Source organism: Procambarus clarkii, chromosome 70 (assembly GCF_040958095.1).
Source record: "Procambarus clarkii isolate CNS0578487 chromosome 70, FALCON_Pclarkii_2.0, whole genome shotgun sequence".
NCBI classification, from domain to species: domain Eukaryota; kingdom Metazoa; phylum Arthropoda; class Malacostraca; order Decapoda; family Cambaridae; genus Procambarus; species Procambarus clarkii.
Window position 1 is genome coordinate 24324303 of NC_091219.1, and position 21747 is coordinate 24346049.

The following is a 21747-nucleotide window of genomic DNA, read 5'->3' on the forward strand; positions in this document are numbered from 1 at the left end:
TTTAAATAATATTGCCTTACTTCCCTGTAATAGGGATTTTGTGAGCTGTTTAATATCTCTTGCACAATATTTTAAAAGCTAAATATTACTTGATTCCAAAGCTATACTGTATAAATTAGGAATAATAAAAATCTCATAAAAGCTAATAGATTTTATTTATTCATTTACAAAACTAACTAACACAATAGTCACTGTCAAATTTAAAGTAGCAATTAAGACCACATTACTGTATTTAACAGTCATAAGTGTGCAAAATAATTTCTGTATAAAAATCAAAGTGCTGTACTAAAAAGCAAATAATGAATCAAAACAATGAGGAATGTACGCCGTGTGATTACTCAATTCAAGACAGTGCAACAAATTATAAAGCAAGGAACATTGTCTTTAGATGCTTCTATCATTACACATAATTACTATCATATGAAACAATTCCACACAAGTCTGCAAGTATCATTTTACAAAACACTGCCCACATGGTAATCAGACTATTGTAAATTAAGCTTGAGCTTAAGGTACATTTCAGGCTAGTGATGAGAACCCTTTGTGTATATATATGAGCTATAGGTTCACATTTTATTCAGAACTGTGAACTATATGTACCAGTATGTCATGGATAGTTGAGGTATATAGCAAGCTATTCTGGGTCATAATTCTAATTACTATATTAGTTATCTACAATAACTATATTACAGCTACATAAACAAAATTACAATTGACTGAGCAATAGGAACAATACTGAAATGTATTTAAAAACAAAATTATAAGGAAGAGTAAAATGAAAACAATGCCTTCAAACCTCACATAGTCAAAAGTAAAATTTACTCAAAATTTTATTTACACGAACAATACTCTTAAATTCCTGCTTTAAATGGTAGTTAAACAAGATAACCCTCAACCTTTGAATTATGGAGAGCATCAGATGATGCATTGAATGCAAGCCCAACCACTTGGACTGGATAGCAGAGCGACGGTCTTGGCAGGTCAACGTTTAATCCTTGACTATCCAAGTGGTTGGGCTTGCAACCACTTGGTTGGTTGCTTGCCAATATTGAATTTCGACGACCACAGGATAGACAGGATTAAAGGACTCCAGAGTCATGAGGTCACTGCAAGAGTCCACTACAACAACAAAGGAAGAATTACAAGAAAGCAGTTGACAAAGAGCAAACAAAATTGCATAAAGTTCAGCTGAGAAGATGCTTATCTCTGGAGGCAGGCGACACATATAGGTGCAGTCAGGAAACACAATGGAGTACCTACACCGTCAGCAGACTTGGACCCATCTGTGAAGATGGAGATGGAGTGGGAGTGTGAAGAAAAGTGAGCAAGGAAAAGGCGTTTAAGAACTGTAGGAGGGGGTAAAAGCCTTAGTCATGCAGGTCAAGGTTCTACAAAACTTAAGAGGGACCCTCCATGGGGACAAAGACAGAATGACACAAAGAGAAACATTGGCAATACAAACTGAGAGAACCTTGCGAGCAAGACAACCATACAGAAAAGGGAAGATGGTGAAAGGGAACAGGGGGGCCCACAGGTGGGGTAATTGTTAAGGTACGACATAAGCGAGAGTGAGGGTGTTGTAGGAATCATGCAAAGTAGCAAAGACAGTAGTGATCATGGTGATCTTGTAGAGACGGGATGCCGGTCTCAACATACAAGCTCTGGGTAGGGATCGAATGAAAGGCACTAGAGCTAAGACGAAGCCCAGTATGGTGAAGAACATAAAAACGACGACTAAAACTGTGTAATGCCACAATAAACCGAGTACAGGACATTTATTCTTAAAATACAGTATATCATTATAATTATATTCATTATTATTCATGAAGGCTGTGGAACCCACAGGATTCATTATAATCCCAGGTTGTATAACCTGTACCATGTCGTTGTACAGGGGTAAGGTGCATGGCTGGGGGTGCCCTTATCAAAGGACTCGAATCAGTGCTCCATTACCGACTGATTTCAATGTGTGAAAACACAAATTAAATAAGTAAAATCCTCATACTGCATTTTCATTATAAAGATGTAAAAAAAGCAACCTGAAAAATCTTTCACCCCAATAAATTTGTTGGGTGTTACATCACCTCAAAACTTTACAATTTTCAGTCGATGCATTGTCGTACTCAGTGTGTGCATCATGCCATGGAGATGCACTCAGTTTACCATCAATACAAAAATCCTGTTAATGGAGATATTAACTTTTCTTCAGATTAATAATTACTTGCTAGTGCCAGCTTTTATACCAAACATAATATATTCTTTGAGCAATATTAAAACATTCATAGACATACAGTACTTATTCATAATCCTGCTGAAGCAGACCATATCAACTACTGTATTACTAATGCACTGTTAGTAGGTGGCATCTTCGCCTGAAGACTACTGAAATGCTCTGTTAAATAATAACTAACTCTTTTTAAATATTTTTAAGTTATTAATAAAAACAAAATTCTGCACACTATACACACAAATGCTGTATCACATTTCCTGGACTAGCATCTCCTAATTATACGACCTCACCGTCCAAGTGGTTGGGCACCATTCCTTCCCTCCGTCCCATCCCAAATCCTTATCCTGACCCCTTCCAACTGCTAAATAGTCGTAATAGCTTGGCACTTTTCCCTGATAAATACCTCCCTCCTGAATATTTGAAACATGACATATGCATATGAAATGTGACTAATATTATGTACTTCACAGTTAAAGATGTGTAGTGACTAGAGAAATTTTACTTAGCATTCTAATTCACTAATACAGTACAGTACATGCATTAACAAAATGTTTATTTGAATTGTTGACATTTTAGAGACAGTTCTGAACATATGTAACTCCTCCAAAATATTATCACAACTGGATTTCAATTTCTTAGAAACAAAAAAGTGAAGAACCGAGATAACTAGAAAATTGTAAATTTTTACATATGAAGTCTACTGTACAGGCATTTTTCTAATCAAATTTATCTCTTTAGTCATGCTTTCAAATTTCAAGCAGATAGGCTCAAGAGCTCTTTCAATATCTTCCGCAGATTAAGTCTATAATCACATTCATATACTGTACAAGTTTCCATTTCACATATCACAGCAAAGGAAATTAATGAACAGATTTCCAGAAATATCACAGATTTCTCAATAATATTCTTGCCTTTACTTATTTTAACAAATATTTGGTCAAACAGAATAGCTAAAAGTTAGACAAAGACAAAATATCCACTAATATAAATATTCTAAGGTTTCATTTCCAAAATATAGTGGAAATGAAGTTTCATTTGGGTCAATATCAAGCTTATAGATTACCACTTATTTCTTATATATAAATATATTACTGTATCTTTATATCTTTATATAAGAAAAATTAAAACTTCTTTAAGTTAAATGTGCTCTCCTTTACATTAAACTCAGAAGCAACACATTCTATCTTAAAATGAAGACACTATTCTGGTCTTAAAGGAAACATAATATTTGAAATAATTTTTTATCCTGGTTAAATTACATATAAAATATATGACAAAATTATTTCATATATTTCACCAAAAACTCTTTAATACTTATAGCACAGTACATTATCTTCAGTGCAAATTGCATCAATAATATCCAGGCTTTTAGATCCAATGTGTTGTATTCCACAAGTGCAAATACAAATCTTCACAAAATCTTGCAGAACTAGGCCAATACTGATTTTTTGCACATACGCAGGTGTAAAACTACCAAGGCCAACAGGGATCATCACATGTGCGAATCCAGGCGCCAATATAACCTTGCTTGACATCCATTATACTTGTGTAAGTTGTCAGCTGAAGCACACAAAAAATACATTAGTATACAATGGATTTATTACAAAAATGTAGTGCACTTGTATAAACAAAATATAAGTAATATTTTTTGTGGCACAAATACAAGATCAAAATCATAAAGGATACAAAAACAAAAGTTAACTAAAATTGTACAACTTACAAGAAAGAAACTGAAAGACAACTGTATTCTTTATAGGGAAGAAACTGAAGGTCAACACTATTCTTTTATAGGGAAGAAACTGAAGAACAACTGTATTCTTTATAGGGAAGAAACTGAAGGAAAATTGTTCATACAAAGAGTTCTTATTTATAAATACAGTACAGCACAAAATTCTAAAAATGGGGATAGCAAAAGTCAGGGAGTAAAATTAACAATTAAACAATCTAAAATTAATAACAGTATGATGTAAATAATAGAGCACAAATATAAACCGGGTGCCTTACCAATCAAGTTATAACCAAACAAGCCTGTACTTCCAGCTGAGCTATTAATGGTAGAAAACCTCTCATAACTGATTACAGGTAACCTCCATGACATGCACACTCATTACAGCATTACTCTCGATACACTATACTCATACAGCAAGTCTTCAAAACCTTAATGCAGACATGCATGCACTCTCAAGTGGACAATATTAATAAAGTTCTACAGTAATAGGTTTAAAACATAAAAATGCAAAGTAGTATTGGAAATACAATGTGTTAAAACCAAAAGCTCATAAAAGACAAATTTATCAAATATTCTGTGAACTTACTTTGTTTAATACTGGCTTGCTTGAAAGAACATTATAAAGCAACTTTGCTGAGGCATTTTTTTGCTCTCCTTTTCTCAAGCAATAAGTAGCCGGTGTCCTGCGGTCATCATAAAATGGTGGCGACGCCCAGTGGTCGTAATTTGTTTCAACAATAAACCATGAATCCAAGCCAAACACGTCGTCACCTAAGCTATCGACACGGTAGTTATCACGCCAACGAGTGATGATTGACCCCTGGAATTATTGAGGACTATTAGTTTGAATATAACAATGTAAAAGACAACAATTAAGAACAGCAGCAGCTACAAGCTCCACGAGCAACACACACACAGGATATTCTACAAATCTAAAGGTGAACTTTACACCTATGTAATTAATAATAAAATTACAAATAGACAAGACCATATATAAATATTGAATATGGAAAATAGAAAGATGATTAAAATAAAATCAGTGTTAAAGACAATTTTATTTTGCTAAAATATCTGCCAAAATTGGCAAATAAGATCATGTTTAGAGGATTATTCTTCTGCATGACAGCAAGTGAAATTTAATGGTGTTGGGCTAAGGTAAACTCTACATTATATCCTATACTCCCCCATTAAACAGTATCCTATACTTCGTGGCAAGACCATTTACAAACTTCCTTGTCATGGTACTTTTAAAGTTAATAACAGCCAGATAAGTGAACAGTGTTCTGGAAGGACCCTGGCCCTAACCCTGATTCAGGCCCCTAACACAGGCTCTGGTTCTCATTCCAACCCTGATTGTAGTACTGGCACTGGCATTTGCTAAGGAAACAATAGAGGCACCACACAAAAAACCTCCCTCTCCTATGGGGAGGAGAATAGCGCCAACGAGCAGAGGTGCTAGTCGCATGAAGAATTGCTTGTTTGGTCTCTTTCTAGGAGAGTTATTTTGATCTTTTGGGATGTAGCCTGCACAGGTTAACCAGATTTTCCTGGGGAGTCTGTCAGATTCTACCTTTCTGGGTCCTTCCCTGGTCGATGGCGATTATGACATTTTAAATGTAAAGTGATCATAGGCCATTGCTCTCTGCACCTCTCTGAGGGGACCAGGTTCTGGCTCATGATCCCTGGTAGGCTAAAGATCTCCTGTGACTGATGACCCCAAACTAATATACCATATACTGTATCAGTTCGGATAGCTTCAGGGAGCCGACGGGGCTTCCCACAGAAAAAAAAAGAGCGTTTCAATCCTCTTAATGCCATATTTATTATTTATTGAATTTTTATACATATTTATTTGTTTACTGTATGATTTACTTCAACAGGATATCACTTCCCATTATCATGAAGAAATTTTAATATGTGCACCTAAGTTCAACAAAATAAAATCCATACTTACTTCACCTGGCTTAGTTCCACCGAGGATAAAGTATACAGGAGCCAACAGTCTAGTCTTCGAAAGCATGAGTTTGGCTTCTTCATATGTTTTGGCTTCTTCCATGACTTCACGAGTAAGGAATGACACCCACCTAAAAACAGTGATGTAAGCATACTGATAACATTCAAAAGAATCCAACTATATAAAGCTAATTACTTTTAAGGTGAAGGAAAGACCCAATACATGTTTAAGTGTATTAAAACCAAATTTTTGGATGAAACATCCATCCTTTATCAAAGTGTTGTTAACAGTGCTCTTAACAAGATTCTAAGAGCTGGCATTTATATGCCTGGCAGAGCACCTCACGTGGCGTCCACCATTAGACATCGTTATGATTATGCTCCCCAGGGACTCACCAAGGGGTGCTGAAGCTTCAGAGGGATGCTTAATTATCCTGGTGCCAGATTCATGAAGCAGTTAAGCAAGTACTTACGAACGTGTACATCTTTCCTCGATCTTTGACGGCTTTGGTTACATTTATTAAACAGATTACAAGCATGAAACTTCCCAATCAACTGTCGTTATTGTCATAAACAGCCTCCTGGTGCTTCGGAGCTCATTAACTGTTTAATAATTATAAACAAAGCCGCCTAAGATTGAGGAAAGATGTACATATTCATAACTGCTTCATGAATCTGACCCTTGCTTTCTGGGAACTGTGGGTAGGATCAATTGAGAATTCATCCAAAGCTTCGGCATCCTTTGGCGAGTCCCTAGGAGCACGATCATAACGATGTCTAATGATGGATGCCATGTGACGCATTCTGCCAAGATGTACAAAAATATGTAATTATCAAAAGAAGGCACCAAGCTGGGGAGACTATGTAGAACAATCAAAGTTCCAGGATATTCAAAAGGCACTAAATATCATTAAGATGTTAATACAAGAGCAAACATGTATAAGGTGAACGATATCAAAGGCATTGGATTCACCAAGGATTTTATCAAGGGATAAATAACCACGAGGGACAGTCGGGAAGCATGACACATGAATGTCCTAAAAAATGAGGACATTTAATAAGGAAATGAACAACTGTAAGAGGGACAATGCAATTCAGACAATAAGGAGCAGGGTGGTGGTCCATTAAGTGCCTGGGAGTTAAACATGTATGGCCAATACGTAATTTCGCATGAGCCATTTCCCACTGCCGGTTATAGTGGGAGGAGGAAGGCCATGGGGGGACACGCTACCTTTAAGAGCATGCAGTTTGTTACCAGTAACAGAAGACCAACAACTCTGCCAACGGGCACAGATTGTTGAATGATTGGGTAGAAATAGGAATAAGGAATGCCTTTGCAAGAAATAGGACAAATGTGGATAGCCTCCTTAGCAGCAGTGTCCGCATGCTCATTTAAGGAAACACCAATAATGTTGGGAACCCAGCAAAACTCCACTGTCTTAAAGCTGTTGAAGGTATGAAACAGCTAATGTTGAATGCCAGACATATAAATGCAAGATTCTTGGATAAAACCTACTTGGACCTTTAAAAGCATGGAGGTTTTATCCAAGAATTTAGTTTTAATCACTTAAACATGTATCGGGTCTTTTCTTCACCTTCATTTAAGCACCACTGCACTGTAGTAAGTTTCTTGCTAATTACTGTACTAAATATAGAAGGTATTTAGCCATACAAAACATTTACAAAAATATCTTTCATTTATCTGCTTAGTGCAACACGAGGGCTATGTGAGAGGTGTCTGAGGATACATAACAGTATAGTGAAACTATAGTAAAAAAAAAAAAACACAAATCTATTGAATTTTAAGAATTTGATCCCAGTCAGTTTGTTTATGTGGCTTCAGAATGGTGGAGTTGATAAGAGTGTTATTGGCTTTATCACAGATAAAGTCATTGCTGGGTTATTAGCAGAGAAATAAATGATGAAAAGCAAAGTTTTAGGTGTAAAGTAGCAGCTGATAAGTTAACACTATCGGAATACTTTAGATGTTAAATTAACAATGCTGAAGCAGTCACTGAACAATTAAACTTTCATCAGGATACCAAAGAGCAAAGAAATAACTTGATAAACAAGTGCAAGAAGTTATGCAAGGTAAGGTAATTATCAAAAGAAGGCACCAAACCGGGAAGGCCTTGTAGCACCATCAAAGTGCGAAATAATCAGAGGGCGCTAAATATCACCAAGAAAGCCAATACGAGAACAAAAACGCATAAGGCGAACGATATCAAAAGTATCCGATTCACCTAGAATTCTATCGAGGGACAAGTGACTGCGAGGGACAGTCGGAAAGCAAGAGAAGTTATGCAAGAATTAAATGAAAATTCAAAATACAAGAGATTTTGTAGATGTTGCTTTAATGTTTATCCTAATTGTAAAGTGGTGTGTATAACTCAACCACCACCCCCTTAGTCTAGTCCAGAGCTCAGAAAGACAATAGCTTTTGAGCTTACAGCACGAGGCAAAGATTTTTGGACTGCTGGATACCTACTACACATTGGCTCATGAATTTGGGAAAAGCTGCACCATCTACAAGGCAATTAACACTTTCGCGCTCTCGGCGCTCAAAAAAAACAATACCCCAGATGCTTTTGGCACTTCGCGCGCCTACGCGGTAAGACCGAAAGAGTGTACACTCTTGACTGTCCTGACAACAATTGAAGGCGCACGTATTTAAGTTTGGTATCACTGTGTTCGCAATGAAATTGTCTATACGAGCATACCTATAAAATGCCGCCCAAGCATAAGGAGTATCAACACCAAATAAAAAACTATGCAGATCACTCGCCGAGAGCGCCAAACAGCAACAAAATGTTTCCACTCTCTTAATGGTTGCGAAGCCTACAGTTGTCCTACATCGCTAATTTTGGTGTCATTGGAATCGCAATAAAATTCTCTACACGGACATATGCATATGAATGTTTAATATAGGTAATTGCCCACCCGCAAGAGTGTGTGAAGTGGAGAGTAGTTAGCCGCGAGCGCACTGGCGAAAACACAGGGGGGGGAAATCATGCTTGGAAAGTTTATACGTTTCCTGACCCTACTTTTCTATGTACGTATTTCTTTTTTATACCAATGTGTTCGCAATAAAATTTTCTATAAGATGAACTGTATAACATTTGTACAAAGCATGTGTAAGAGAAGCGCCAAATATAGAACCACGTCGCTCAGTATGCGTTCGCGGCAGAAACGAACGCATTGTTTTCGTTCGTTTGATGTTTGTCATGTTTATACTTGTTGAAACATTTTATAATTTGTATGACAGTGATCACAGTAAAATTCCCTACACAGACATATACATAACACATACAAATATTTCCCACGTGTTGGATATATCAACGGCTAAAGGGAACCCACTGCCACACGCTCGCCACACCCCCAAACATACTTTGTGTATTTTTTTTTTTACTCATAGAAGTTTATGTGATATAATATTCATTCTGGTACCAAAAAAATCGCAAATAAATTCTCTACAAAACAAAAGTATCCCCATCCATTTCGGTTAAGAAATGGAATTTATAGAAATATTTTTTCGATTGACAAGAAAACTAGGCTGTTATGCGGAATCGTAAGAAAAAACAGCGACGAGTTATCTCTAATCTAAAGCGCGAAAGTGTTAACAACATTAAGGATGCATGGGGTGAAAGTGAAGACTACTACTGTGAATAGTATTTTGAAGAGATTGTGAAAGGAGTGTGTCCACAACTTCACAAGATTTGTGAAGATATCCTCTAAGGGCGGGAGTTGAGATTATGATGTTTGGCCAAAGAATGGGATGGAAAGGGTTCAGTGATTTTACAATAGGAGGATATCTTGGAGGTAATCAAGTCCCATCTTGAAGACTCAGAAGATTTTGTGTACTAGGACAGAGGACTAACACAAAGAGAAGCAAAGATAATGGAAGTTAATCGGAAGATCCTGTAGACACTGGATAACTTCAGAATAATGGACTAAGGGGGTCCAGGAAGTAATGACATAACCTCATTTATGAGTGAGGTCGAGTTTGTGAGCTGTTTAAAATTTAATTAGGTTTCCTACAAAGGCAGCAATATAAAGCAAAGCAGCCTACATAGAGAAATATATGATTCTCACTCCAACACCTACAGTCACCTCAACTCTCATGGTTGCCTCAACACCTGTGGTTGCTGCTCATCAGCTTGGACATCAAGTCACTCCAAAAATCCTGGTAGCTTCAAGTGATAGAACAGAATCATCCTTCACCTGTCACTGATCACCAAAGGAAGAGTCTAATCCTGATGATCCCAGAAGCAAGTTCAAGCACACTGCATCTACATAATTAACGTGTTAAATATTTTCTCATAGATACATCAATTTATTGATATTTCACTGTGCACTGATGGTGACGTAAGGTGGTGACCTTCACTACCTATGCCGAGCGTGAGTGGGCATCTCATGAAAAATTGTATTGCGGCTATCAGCTGGTTCCTCCCAAACCAGTTGCAATGCATACCTGTTAGTTTCGTGAATAAGATGTTACATGAATGGCTCATCAAAGCAAGTAATTATCAAAGGAAGGCACCAAGCCGGGAAGGCTTTGTAACACATGGCTTATCAAAATAAGCCATAAAATATTCACTTTCACTCATATCTTCACCTGTATATGGAAAAGTGAGTGCAACACCAAAATCAGCATCATCAAATTGTGGTTTGTGTGGTACAAAATCATAATACTCTGTTCATCTATGCTACATGTATCAGAAGCAGCATCACTGAACCCAGAAAATGATTCATCTATAGTACCACTTTATTAAAAAACTGGAGATGACACAGCTGGTCATGATAATGGTGAGGGCGATGGCCTGGGAGGATGCCTGGCAGTCACCCTCTTGATACAGTTAATACGTGCTGTATTACTAGTACTTGCATCTGACACATGTGTTATGTCTTTATCGTGCCTTGGTTCATCAATATCACTAAGTTTATCTTCTTCAAACAATAAGGTCTGAATTTCACCGTCAGAGAGTGATATTTCAACACTGTGTCCGACAGGGTATTGGGAACCAGAGGCGCATGAGCCACCCATGGTTGTTCACTCAGAACTGAGCCAACCCACAGCCCTGGGGCATGCTGGTTATTTTTTTCCAAGATGGCTGCCTCTCACTGGAGGTCTCGGGCGTAAATCTTGTTCCCAACCTACCGCGCACGCATTTTGAATCTTACGATATCATGACATCGTTTAAAAGTCGGGTGGCGCACAGCCATACCCTTTGTTTTCTCGGGTGATGCAGTGCAGTGGTTAATGAACCTGCATTATGAATTCAATAATTTACATAAACAAATTTATATTCTAGCAGTAGGTGTTAATAAAATCTAACATACTCACTTCTGCTTATAATCCTTAAACAGGATCCACTCCAGCAACCCAATGAAACCACCATTTAAAGAAAATCGTTCGTCCAAGCTGAAGGTAAAATGATCCTGAAACAGATGCATGTAAACAGTTATAGCCCACTTATCTACTCCAATTATATTTAATGATTAAAGAAATTATCTACCCTTACAAGCAGTTTAAGACAGTAAAGTTTTCCTACTACAGATTTAAGATGGGACATGTGTCCATGTACAGATATTTTAATTTCTCTCATTTATTTGGAAATATACTCTATACAGTACTTTAATGTAAACAAAAATATACTTGCAAAAATCTTAGAAGGCATATATATATATACATATATTTAACAAAAATTCCAGTCAATTTAACTGCAACATTTATGTTGCACTGTACAGTTGATGCAACAGGTTACATACTTTTTTTTTTGTTTTTACTAGCATAAAATGGCAAACCTTTTTGACACCAGTAATGACACCAATATATCCAACAAAGCTGATGGATTTATAAGCTATAGCTTTTTCCTTCTGCCACTCCAGCTGTACAACCAAATGCTTCAATAACTCGGCCACTTCCCATGTGTGTTCTTTAGGATCCCACCTGTAAAAAAAGACAATAACGTCATGAAATACAGTTGAAATTAAGCATTTGAGTTAATATGTAAAGTCACTTTTTGACCAGAATTATTTGGGTGCTCTCTAAAGTAAGTGTCCACCATGTCATAGGGGTCTTGTAGTGCAATGCTCACTAAAGTCAAGTTACAGCTGAAACACCAACGATTCAATTCCATCGGCTAGATAGAAGCACTTGAGCAGTGTTTCCATTACATGAAGCCTCTGTTCACCCAGCAGTCAATGGGTACCTGGATGTTCAGCAACTGTTGCAGGTTGCATCCTGGGTTGCAGGTTGCAACTAAAAAAATTATTTAGCGTGTTTTAAATTCAAGTTATGTTGGTTGTGGTACAAAAAATTGTGAATTTGGTCATTTCTAAACTTCTCCTTAAAAGAATTCTGCTGGCTTATCTTGTGAGGGGTCCTTCCCATATAGTCCTGATAAGTAATCTTAGAAAGTATTAAGAAACATTCCTTGTCAAGTTGGAATTGAGAAAATTGCACTGACCAAAGCTGCACTTTGCAATGTTCCTGTGAGTTGGATATTGCACAAAATAGTGACCGAATTATCTATGGTCAGAAAACCTATCAATATTACAACAAAAAATTGTTTTCAAGCACTATCACAAATGGAACATTCACATATGGCGATATGTAGATATGAAATTCCTTAAAAAAATAATGGGTTTTTGTTTTTGTATTTACTGTAAATACAATGCACATTTATACAGATAAACAGTTACAAACAAATGGGCAATGTTATGTATATAGCAATAGAGAAATACATGAATAAAAATCCAAAAGAAGACTTTACCCCATAAAGAGTCCAAAATCCAGGTTGCGACCATGGTAGATATTTCCTGATGTATCCTGAACAATGATAGAGGTACATAATGTAAAGATCTCATAAAAAATGTTGTACAGCGTAATTTCTGAGACAGGAAGGTCCACAGCTTTAGCAATGCCTATAACTTCCTCATTATAGGGATATGGAAGTGTAGTGGAAATCTGTAAAGGAACAAAAATAGGTAAAAATAGAATGACAAATATTTTTTGAGTCAACTCATTCTAATACTCCCTATGGATTTATCCACTGTGTTAAATGGATAGGACTGGAATATCAAGACAGGATTATATATTTCACCAGCTCAACAGTGAACTTTAAACCTATTCCTACAGGAAAACTGAAGGTGCAAGGACATTGGTTCCCAACCAGGATGCATTAGAAAACTGAGATGCAACAGACATCTGTCACATGTGCCATAGAAATATGAAGACATTTAATCCTTCAATTGCTAAGCAGATAGCTTAGCAATTGGTACAGATAAGGTAATTATGAAGAGAAAGCACCAAGCCCATCTTACTATACAGCACTTGGAAGGTATACGAGGACAAGGATCTGGGATAGGACAGAGGGAAGAAATGGAGCCCAACCACTTGAACCCATCAGGGATCAAACACAGGCATGCAAGAAGCACGAACATCACTGTACTGACTAGTTTAAGTGGTTGGGTAGGAATTGGAGCAGTGTGTTAAATATCAGCATTTAAATCAGTAAGCAAAAAAATATAAAGGAAAGAGAATAGTTCAGTTGAAACAAGCAGTCTTTGGTAGTTTTAGAAATATTAAACTTTTTCAGTAACTATAGCTAAAGTGATGAAATAAGTTCCTGAGGTATATACAAGTGAAATAGATCATACTGCAAAATATCACAAAACAGGAAATAACCAAGACTACAAACGAAGCTCACTTATTCAGGCATGCATAATGTACCGCTATTCCTGCATGAATTATATAACACACATACAACTGATATACGTGTAATATATAATTCCTTAGGGGTGTTGTAGTGCAGGGAGGCAGACCACCACCACCCCAAGGAAGCCAGTTTGTATACAACTTCACATTAGTAACTTTCATTTTTCAAGATATAAGAATAAATACTTAAATGGTGCCTTAAATGTTAAATATGACTAAGTTTATTAAAAGGAAATGCTGTACATGTTAAACGCATCTCCAAAAATGCAATTAATCTGAAAATTAAACCAAGGTTATTTCTCTCGTTACAAAGTGTGTATCTTTGGCTTATGATGGTTCCTAAATGAATTTGTTTAATTATTAAATAGTGGGGTAGCTTTTATTCTATAGAATATACAGTACCTGTACTATATAAACAATTTTGTCATCTGCCTCCTATAATTTATAACTATTTAATCATTATTCATTGACCATTTGTACTAAAATTATGGACAGGGAAGCATAATATGCTCATCACGATATTGAAAAATTAATGCTAAAATTTGTCAGAGAAAGTACATATATATATAGTATAAATATTATATTAAAATAGCTAAAAATTGTTGCAATCAGTCAATTCACACACACATTCACTCTTGGGAGTCTGCTCTCACACACATTCACTCTTGGCAGTCTGTTCTCGTACACATTCACTCTTGGCAGTCTGCTCTCGTACACATTCACTCTTGGCAGTCTGCTCTCGTACACATTCACTCTTGGCAGTCTGCTCTCGTACACATTCACTCTTGGCAGTCTGCTCTCGTACACATTCACTCTTGGCAGTCTGCTCTCGTACACATTCACTCTTGGCAGTCTGCTCTCGTACACATTCACTCTTGGCAGTCTGCTCTCGTACATATTCACTCTTGGCAGTCTGCTCTCGTACACATTCACTCTTGGCAGTCTGCTCTCGTACACATTCACTCTTGGCAGTCTGCTCTCGTACATATTCACTCTTGGCAGTCTGCTCTCGTACACATTCACTCTTGGCAGTCTGCTCTCGTACACATTCACTCTTGGCAGTCTGCTCTCGTACACATTCACTCTTGGTAGTCTGCTCTCGTACACATTCACTCTTGGCAGTCTGCTCTCGTACACATTCACTCTTGGCAGTCTGCTCTCGTACACATTCACTCTTGGCAGTCTGCTCTCTCACACATTAATAAAACTTTCAACTTGTCTGCCTGTTCTTTCTTTCTTTACCATTCAATGTCAGTATGTCTAATAAATAAAGCTTACTCTTAATTAAGCCCTACCTGTCAAAATCATGCTAACATTTTAATAGATAATTTGGGAATTCATCTTTAAAACTAAAAGATAAATGTATGCATTACCTTTTCCAGATTATTGTTGATGATATTAAAGACTTTCATCCCTAGAAGAGATATGGTCAAATTTTTAACATGGCCAATAAGAGCCAACATCTGAAAATATAATACAAATTAGAATAAATTTCTAGAGAGATAAAAAAAAAAAAAAAGAGCCATGTAATATCTCCTAGATTTGTCATTTGACACAACAAAAATGTAAGGCTGTAAACAAGATGCAGTTCATGATAAAGGACCAGTGACAAAAAAGTGAGCCAGCATTAGTCGAGTTTTTCCACAACTAACGAAACAAAAACAGGAGTACTGTAGTGTTACTACAAACATACAATTCATTTTGTGAACTTATCCTTAGGCCATAGAAAGCTATTTACATAATTTTACATACTGTATATGTGTATATGGTACTCTGTTTAAAAAAATGTACGAATAAAATATATTTTAGTAGATATTTAATAAACAAACTATATTTAGAATTATTACTAAAATAATCTTCTGCAAACTTTAAAGAATAAAATATCCTACTCTCATCATTTTATAGTTTTCTTAAGCAACATCTAAAACTATGATACGTTTTATCAACCTATGACAATGATATTTGAATTTGAATTTGAAATTTGATAGTAAAATACCTTATCCTGTCCTGAATATTAAAAAAAAATATCCATGTTTCAGTATCAAACAATTTAAGAATTCTACATAATGCAATAAAATGATTCACACACACAAACGTCTTACGGGTTCTTTTTTCTCTGCCAACAGCTTCGTCCATCTCTCTTGAGGAGGAAGGTCAAGATCAACGGTGTAAACAGGAGCAGCATCACTGGAAACAAAATATAGTACATTTAATTTATATCTTAAATCCTATCTTAAATCCGACATAGGTTATGTTTCCCCATTGTTGGGGGCAAAAAGCCTATTCGACTTATCGAGGTCCTTTCCCTTCCACCCACTCCATGGCAACCCACAACAGTTGTCTAACTCCCAAGTACAGTACCTCTTTACTGAAAGGTGATCAAGGGTTCTGGATGAAATCAAAAGTAATAAAACATATATGTCCTGCCACTGGAATGGAACCCAGGATGTTTCAGTTGCAAAGCAAGTGTGCTACAGGATAGAAAATCTCTCTCTCTTATTACAGTATTAGAAAGCATATATGTGCAAAAATATTAGCAGTATGTAGGAAAGAAGTTTCCATTAAAACGTGTCACATCACAGCACAATACAACAATATACAGTGCCACCCTTTCTTGTCACAACACAGTACAGTATTGTTCTGTATAATGATGCCACCCTATGAAAGTAATATTGTATGATCAAAAAATAAGCCAAACCAAATTAAACAGAGGCCAAGTTACAGCAGTACTGTACTGTAATATTTTCTGCAACTTTTGAGTTTATTGTGGAATTACTGATAGTTTAATTCTCGTGGTGTTATAATTATGTGGTCAAAACGAGATTATTCTCACCTATTTTGTTATACAAATAAATGATTTCATTCTCTAACCAAATCTAAAGGAAATGATACTTTTGGAGAAACCTCAAGTATGATATATATATATATTAGTTAAGAAGGTCACATTACCTGACTGCTTCATAACCACTGTATATATTTGTGTCGGTCTCAACCCTAATTTATTGTAGAGTACCAGAACTAGCTTGAAATACTTCAATATACTATATACAATCATGCACTGGAAACCCACATGTGAAAAAACCAAGCATAATATTGTATAGTATATATGCTGTACAGGATACAGTATAAATAGTTTCTTGTAACATATGGGTAGGAGGGCACACATTTACGACGGAGATTAGTTTAAAATTTTCCATTGCAAGTCAATCGAATGGTACTCGAAACACTTTTCCCACGGGTGCAAAGCTACAAATGTGAAATAGGTCTCTGAAGCATGGAAGAATTAACATACCTGAACCACTATTCAAATACAGTATTTGTAAAATATTATGTAGAATAAATACTGGCTTTATTTATCTCAAATTCTGGAGTTGCCTTGCTTGCAGGATTTAATTATTAGTGGAGGATAAGGAGGTAGAAGGTTACAATCCCTGCTTTCCCATGTCAGATATAACAACACTGCACTAATTGGTTATTAAGGTTGAATTCATTGTTATTGAATCCTTCATATGTTCTAAAATTCTAGCCTTGCAGGCGATGAGTCACAATAACGTGGCTGAATTATGTTGACCAGACCACACACTAGAAGGTGAAGGGACGACAACGTTTCGGTCCGTCCTGGACCATTCTCAAGTCGGTTCACTCTCAATCAACTTGAGAATGGTCCAGGACGGACCGAAACGTCGTCGTCCCTTCACCTTCTAGTGTGGGATCTGGTCAACAAATTCTAGCCTTGTCTAATACTGATGTCGATTGTTAGGTGGTTAAATGTCGATTGTTAGGTGGTTAAAGCCATAAACATGTGCAATCTTTATTAGGACCACCTATTACTTATCCTTGGCAGAACAGAACAGTTTCCTTGAGTATCTAATATAATATGCATGAAAGTTGAGAAATCTTACACTTACCTTTGATTGGGGGGGAAAGCATTGGTTTCACACACAAACTGCAAAACAAAATCATATTTATTATACTTTTTTTGCTTATGTACCAATTATATAATGTATTATTTAAAAAGAAAGGATCTAATATTTTAATATGAATCACAGCAATAGTTAATATAAAATGAAGACATTCACAAAGAATTATTACAATAGATGAATACATATGCCTATTTGGGATTAAACTGTATTGGATTTTATATGCTGTGCAATATGTATACTGTACACACAAAGCCTAATGTACATATAAAAAGTGAGTAAATCACAGATGTAATTAATGTGAAAAGTCCTTCTGAAGATGTGCCAATTTGCACAAAAGCACTTGAGTATAAAAGTTGTTTGATTTTCCTTATTGTTATGTTTTTACATATATGTATGTGTGATACATGTTTGTGGAGATATATATACCAAATTACAGTAATGATAAATATAATAGTTTCTGCCATATGAATCCATGGCAAGATGAAGCCTTGAATGAATATGTTGGTCAGTAAGACTGCATGGTGATCAACCAAAGTGTTGGCTCCAATAAGCAAACAAAACCTATGTGCAAACTACCATGTCCTAAGACTTGTCCGCGAGAAAGCACGATAATTTAGCGAGTATACATACATGCATATACAGTGGAACCTTGGTTTTTCCCGCTTTCAAATTGTTTGATTCTCGAGCTCAATTTCTTTGAAAAGTTTGACTTGGGGCTCACATTTGTTGACACACACATGGGCCAACCGAGCACGTGGCACACCACAGTTTACCAGTGTCTCCCACCTAGTAACAACAGTGCTTGAATTCTTTGTGAAGAATTTCATTGTTTTTGTGTTTTCTGGTTTCTGATCATAAACTTTCTTATTATATATCATGCCATGGGTTCCAAGAAAGTCAGTGGTAAAGTTCAACCCAAGAAAATAGTTGTGAGGATGATGATAGAGGAAAAATAAGAGATCATTCATAGTGAGACAATGTGATGTCTCACTACAGGCAAGTGTTAAAATGTAGGAAAAAACAAGTGTCTATAGACAGATTCTTAGTAAGTAACAAGCAAGCAGTGAGCCACAACCAGGCCCTAGTGGTATGTCTGCAAACGTAAGAGATAGAGTACCCCAGAAATGTCATCACTGCTGTTATAATGGGACTCCCCTTCCAAACACAACACCTCTCCTCACTGTCTTCCATATGCCAACAAGAGTCTTCAATAAAGATAAGGTACCTATGAGTATTATGCAGCACAAATAGGGACCTATAACAATTCCAATCTTATTTAAATATTAAACAATTTAATCCAGTGCCAAATTACTCCAATAATATTTGATTACTTCTTAACATATATCTAAGTACAGAGAAAAGAGAAACACTCTTACTAAACACCTATGGTGGTCTTACCCATGTTTACTCAATACGAAATGGACTTGCCCTTAGGGGGACCTATGATAAGCTGCCAGCTTCCTATCCTCGTCGGGGCCACTAGTGTTAGTGACCTACAGGTAAATTCAGGTAAATTTATCCAGCATCTGATGTGGACTCATTTGTTTACTCATGTTGAGTAAGCAAGCTTCACCCTTGCTTACTCAACATGAGGTGGACTCACCTTCCCTTGCCCATCATCCAAGGTGGAAATGTAGTTGCTTACTCCTCACTCAAGGTGGACTCGCCCTTGCTTACTCAATACCCAAAGTAAACTCGTCCTCTTTTGTCGAGCGAGAGTGAATTTCTTTACCTAAGGAATAAAAGGGGCCGAGTCCACCTCTCGTGCCTAGTAAGCAAGTACGAGTTACCTCACAATGCAACTAAGGTGAGTCATTCTCGCTTACTCATCACATGAGGCGATTCATACTCGCAAACTCAACCGGAGCCTTTGTCGTCCTCGACTAAGTTGTGTTCATAATTATTGTCAAACCATCAGTGTCATAATTACATAGTTCGTCTCCAGCACAATTATTTAAATTACAATAATTTGTACCCTCGTGCTGGAAGCATTTTGCACCATGACAACCCAACAAAGGCAAGTGCGCCTTATTGAAGCAGGTTCGCTGCTGGCTAGACCTTCATAATTACACTTGGATCTTAAACTTAAGAAATGAGAGACACTTTGTGGTCACTTACGAGCTCCTTGGTATCAAATAAGGCGTGCGTGGAGGCTGCACAAACCAGGATGATCAGGAGCTTCATGTTGCCCGCCCACCCAACTCTGTTTACTGTTATCAGCTGATCACCCGACCAGCCAGGGTTGCCAGATCCAAATTGCTGAAAGTAACGAGCTGACGGTCTAAAAGTAGCGAATTTGTAATAAGAGTAGCCCAATTTTTTTAGTGATTGATACGGCTTTCAAAGTATAATACTTTAATATATAGAATACACTACACGATGTTAATTGTTTTATATCAAAATATGTACACTAAAATCATTGTAATTAAGTAGATGCCCGAAACTCTGTGCGTATTAGTGACTTTTGGCATAGTATTTACTAGCTTTATCAAGAAGTCGAACATTCAGTGTGTAACTTTTTGAATGTATTTACTTTTACCTGAATAAACATTATTATTATTATTATTATTATTATTATTATTATTATATAGACACTAAATGTGGGCTAACGTGCTTAGCGCACTGCTTATACTGTTGTACGTATATCTTAATTATTAATCAGCAAGGGCTTTGTCTCTTATTACAGAACGAATAGAATCAAGCTAGTGCAAACAATACAACTGCAATAATCCATTAGATTTGCAATGTTTGCAGCTAGACCGTAGTTGCACACTTCACTGATTTTTTGCCGCCTGAGGTGGATATATAGTTCATTAAGCATTCACTATTCAACCAGCGAGTGGTGCTTATTTGTGCACCCTGAAACACGACCAGTTGTGTAACCGAAGCCCCGCCAGTTGTGTAACCAGACCGCAACCAGTTGTGTAACTGCAAGCCTAGCATGAACGAATCGAGCAAAACCTCTGAAGCACAACCATGCACGAACCGAAACCCAAATACCAACAACTCGAAGCCCAAGTGACACTCCCCGAAGCCTGACAAGTTGTGTAACTGGCCCCTGACCTGTAGTATAACCGCAAGCCTAGCATGAACTGAAACGACCTCTGGAGCACAACCATGCACAAACCGAAACCCGACTATGCACAACCCAAAGCCCAACTGACACCCCCGGAGCCCGACCAGTTATGTAACCGGAGCCCGACCAGTTATTTAACCGGAGCCCGACCAGTTATTTAACCGGAGCCCGACCAGTTATTTAACCGGAGCCCGACCAGTTATTTAACCGGAGCCCGACCAGTTATTTAACCGGAGCCCGACCAGTTATTTAACCGGAGCCCGACCAGTTATTTAACCGGAGCCCGACCAGTTATTTAACCGGAGCCCGACGAGTTGTGTAACCGGACCCCGACCAGTTGTGTAACCGAAGCCCCACCAGTTGTGTAACCTGACCCCGACCAGTTGTGTAACCGAAGCCCTGCCAGTTGTGTAAACGAAGCCCTGCCAGTTGTGTAAACGAAGCCCCGCCAGTTGTGTAAACGAAGCCCCGCCAGTTGTGTAAACGAAGCCCCGCCAGTTGTGTAACCAGACCCTGACCAGTTCTGTAACCGCAAGCCTAGCATGAACAAACTGAACAAACAACCTCTGGATCACAACCATGCACGAATCGAAGTCCGACCATGCACAACCCGAAGCTCAAGTGACATCCGGAGCCCGACCAGTTATTTAACCGGAGCCCGACCAGTTGTGTAACCGGAGCCCGACCAGTTGTGTAACCGAAGCCCGACCAGTTGTGTAACTGCAAGCCTAGCATGAACGAACCAAACAAACTTTGGATCACAACCATGCACGAACCGAAGCCCGACCATGCACAACCCGAAGCTCAAGTGACACATCCGGAGCCCGACCAGTTATTTAACCGGAGCCCGACCAGTTGTGTAACCGGAGCCCGACCAGTTGTGTAACCGAACCCCGACGAGTTGTGTAACCGCAAGCCTAGCAAGTATACATCACATCCAACCCCCACCAAGCTAAACAAACAGCCCCAGAGCCCAACCAAACTACATTCCTAGCTCAACTAAACAAACACTTCCTTAGCCCTACCTAAAACCCTCCACTTGCCCTAGAAACCAACTATTGATCCATAGCAAACCAAAATTGGGTTTTGTACGAAAAAAGAAACCCGGATTTCTAG

General features: G+C 37.5%; 1 protein-coding gene across 2 annotated transcripts; it reads right to left on the minus strand.

Annotated features, from left to right (window-relative positions):
- Window positions 1-138: 138 nt before the first annotated feature.
- On the minus strand, window positions 139-19818 carry LOC123744886 (acid ceramidase). 2 transcript variants are annotated; one of them, XM_045725102.2, is made up of 10 exons: window positions 19674-19818; window positions 17541-17578; window positions 15735-15819; window positions 15006-15095; window positions 12689-12882; window positions 11718-11862; window positions 11257-11351; window positions 5914-6043; window positions 4546-4779; window positions 139-3790 (listed from the first exon to the last, which is right to left on the minus strand). In XM_045725102.2, the coding sequence occupies exons 1-10, from the start codon at window positions 19737-19739 to the stop codon at window positions 3701-3703; spliced, it is 1167 nt and encodes a 388-aa protein (XP_045581058.1). In that variant the 5' UTR covers window positions 19740-19818; the 3' UTR covers window positions 139-3700. The 2 variants fall into 2 exon arrangements, with proteins under 2 accessions (XP_045581058.1, XP_069167788.1); XM_069311687.1 differs by lacking the exon at window positions 19674-19818 and adding an exon at window positions 19159-19258 and having other exon boundaries at window positions 3556-3790.
- Between the last annotated feature and the right edge of the window lie 1929 nt (window positions 19819-21747).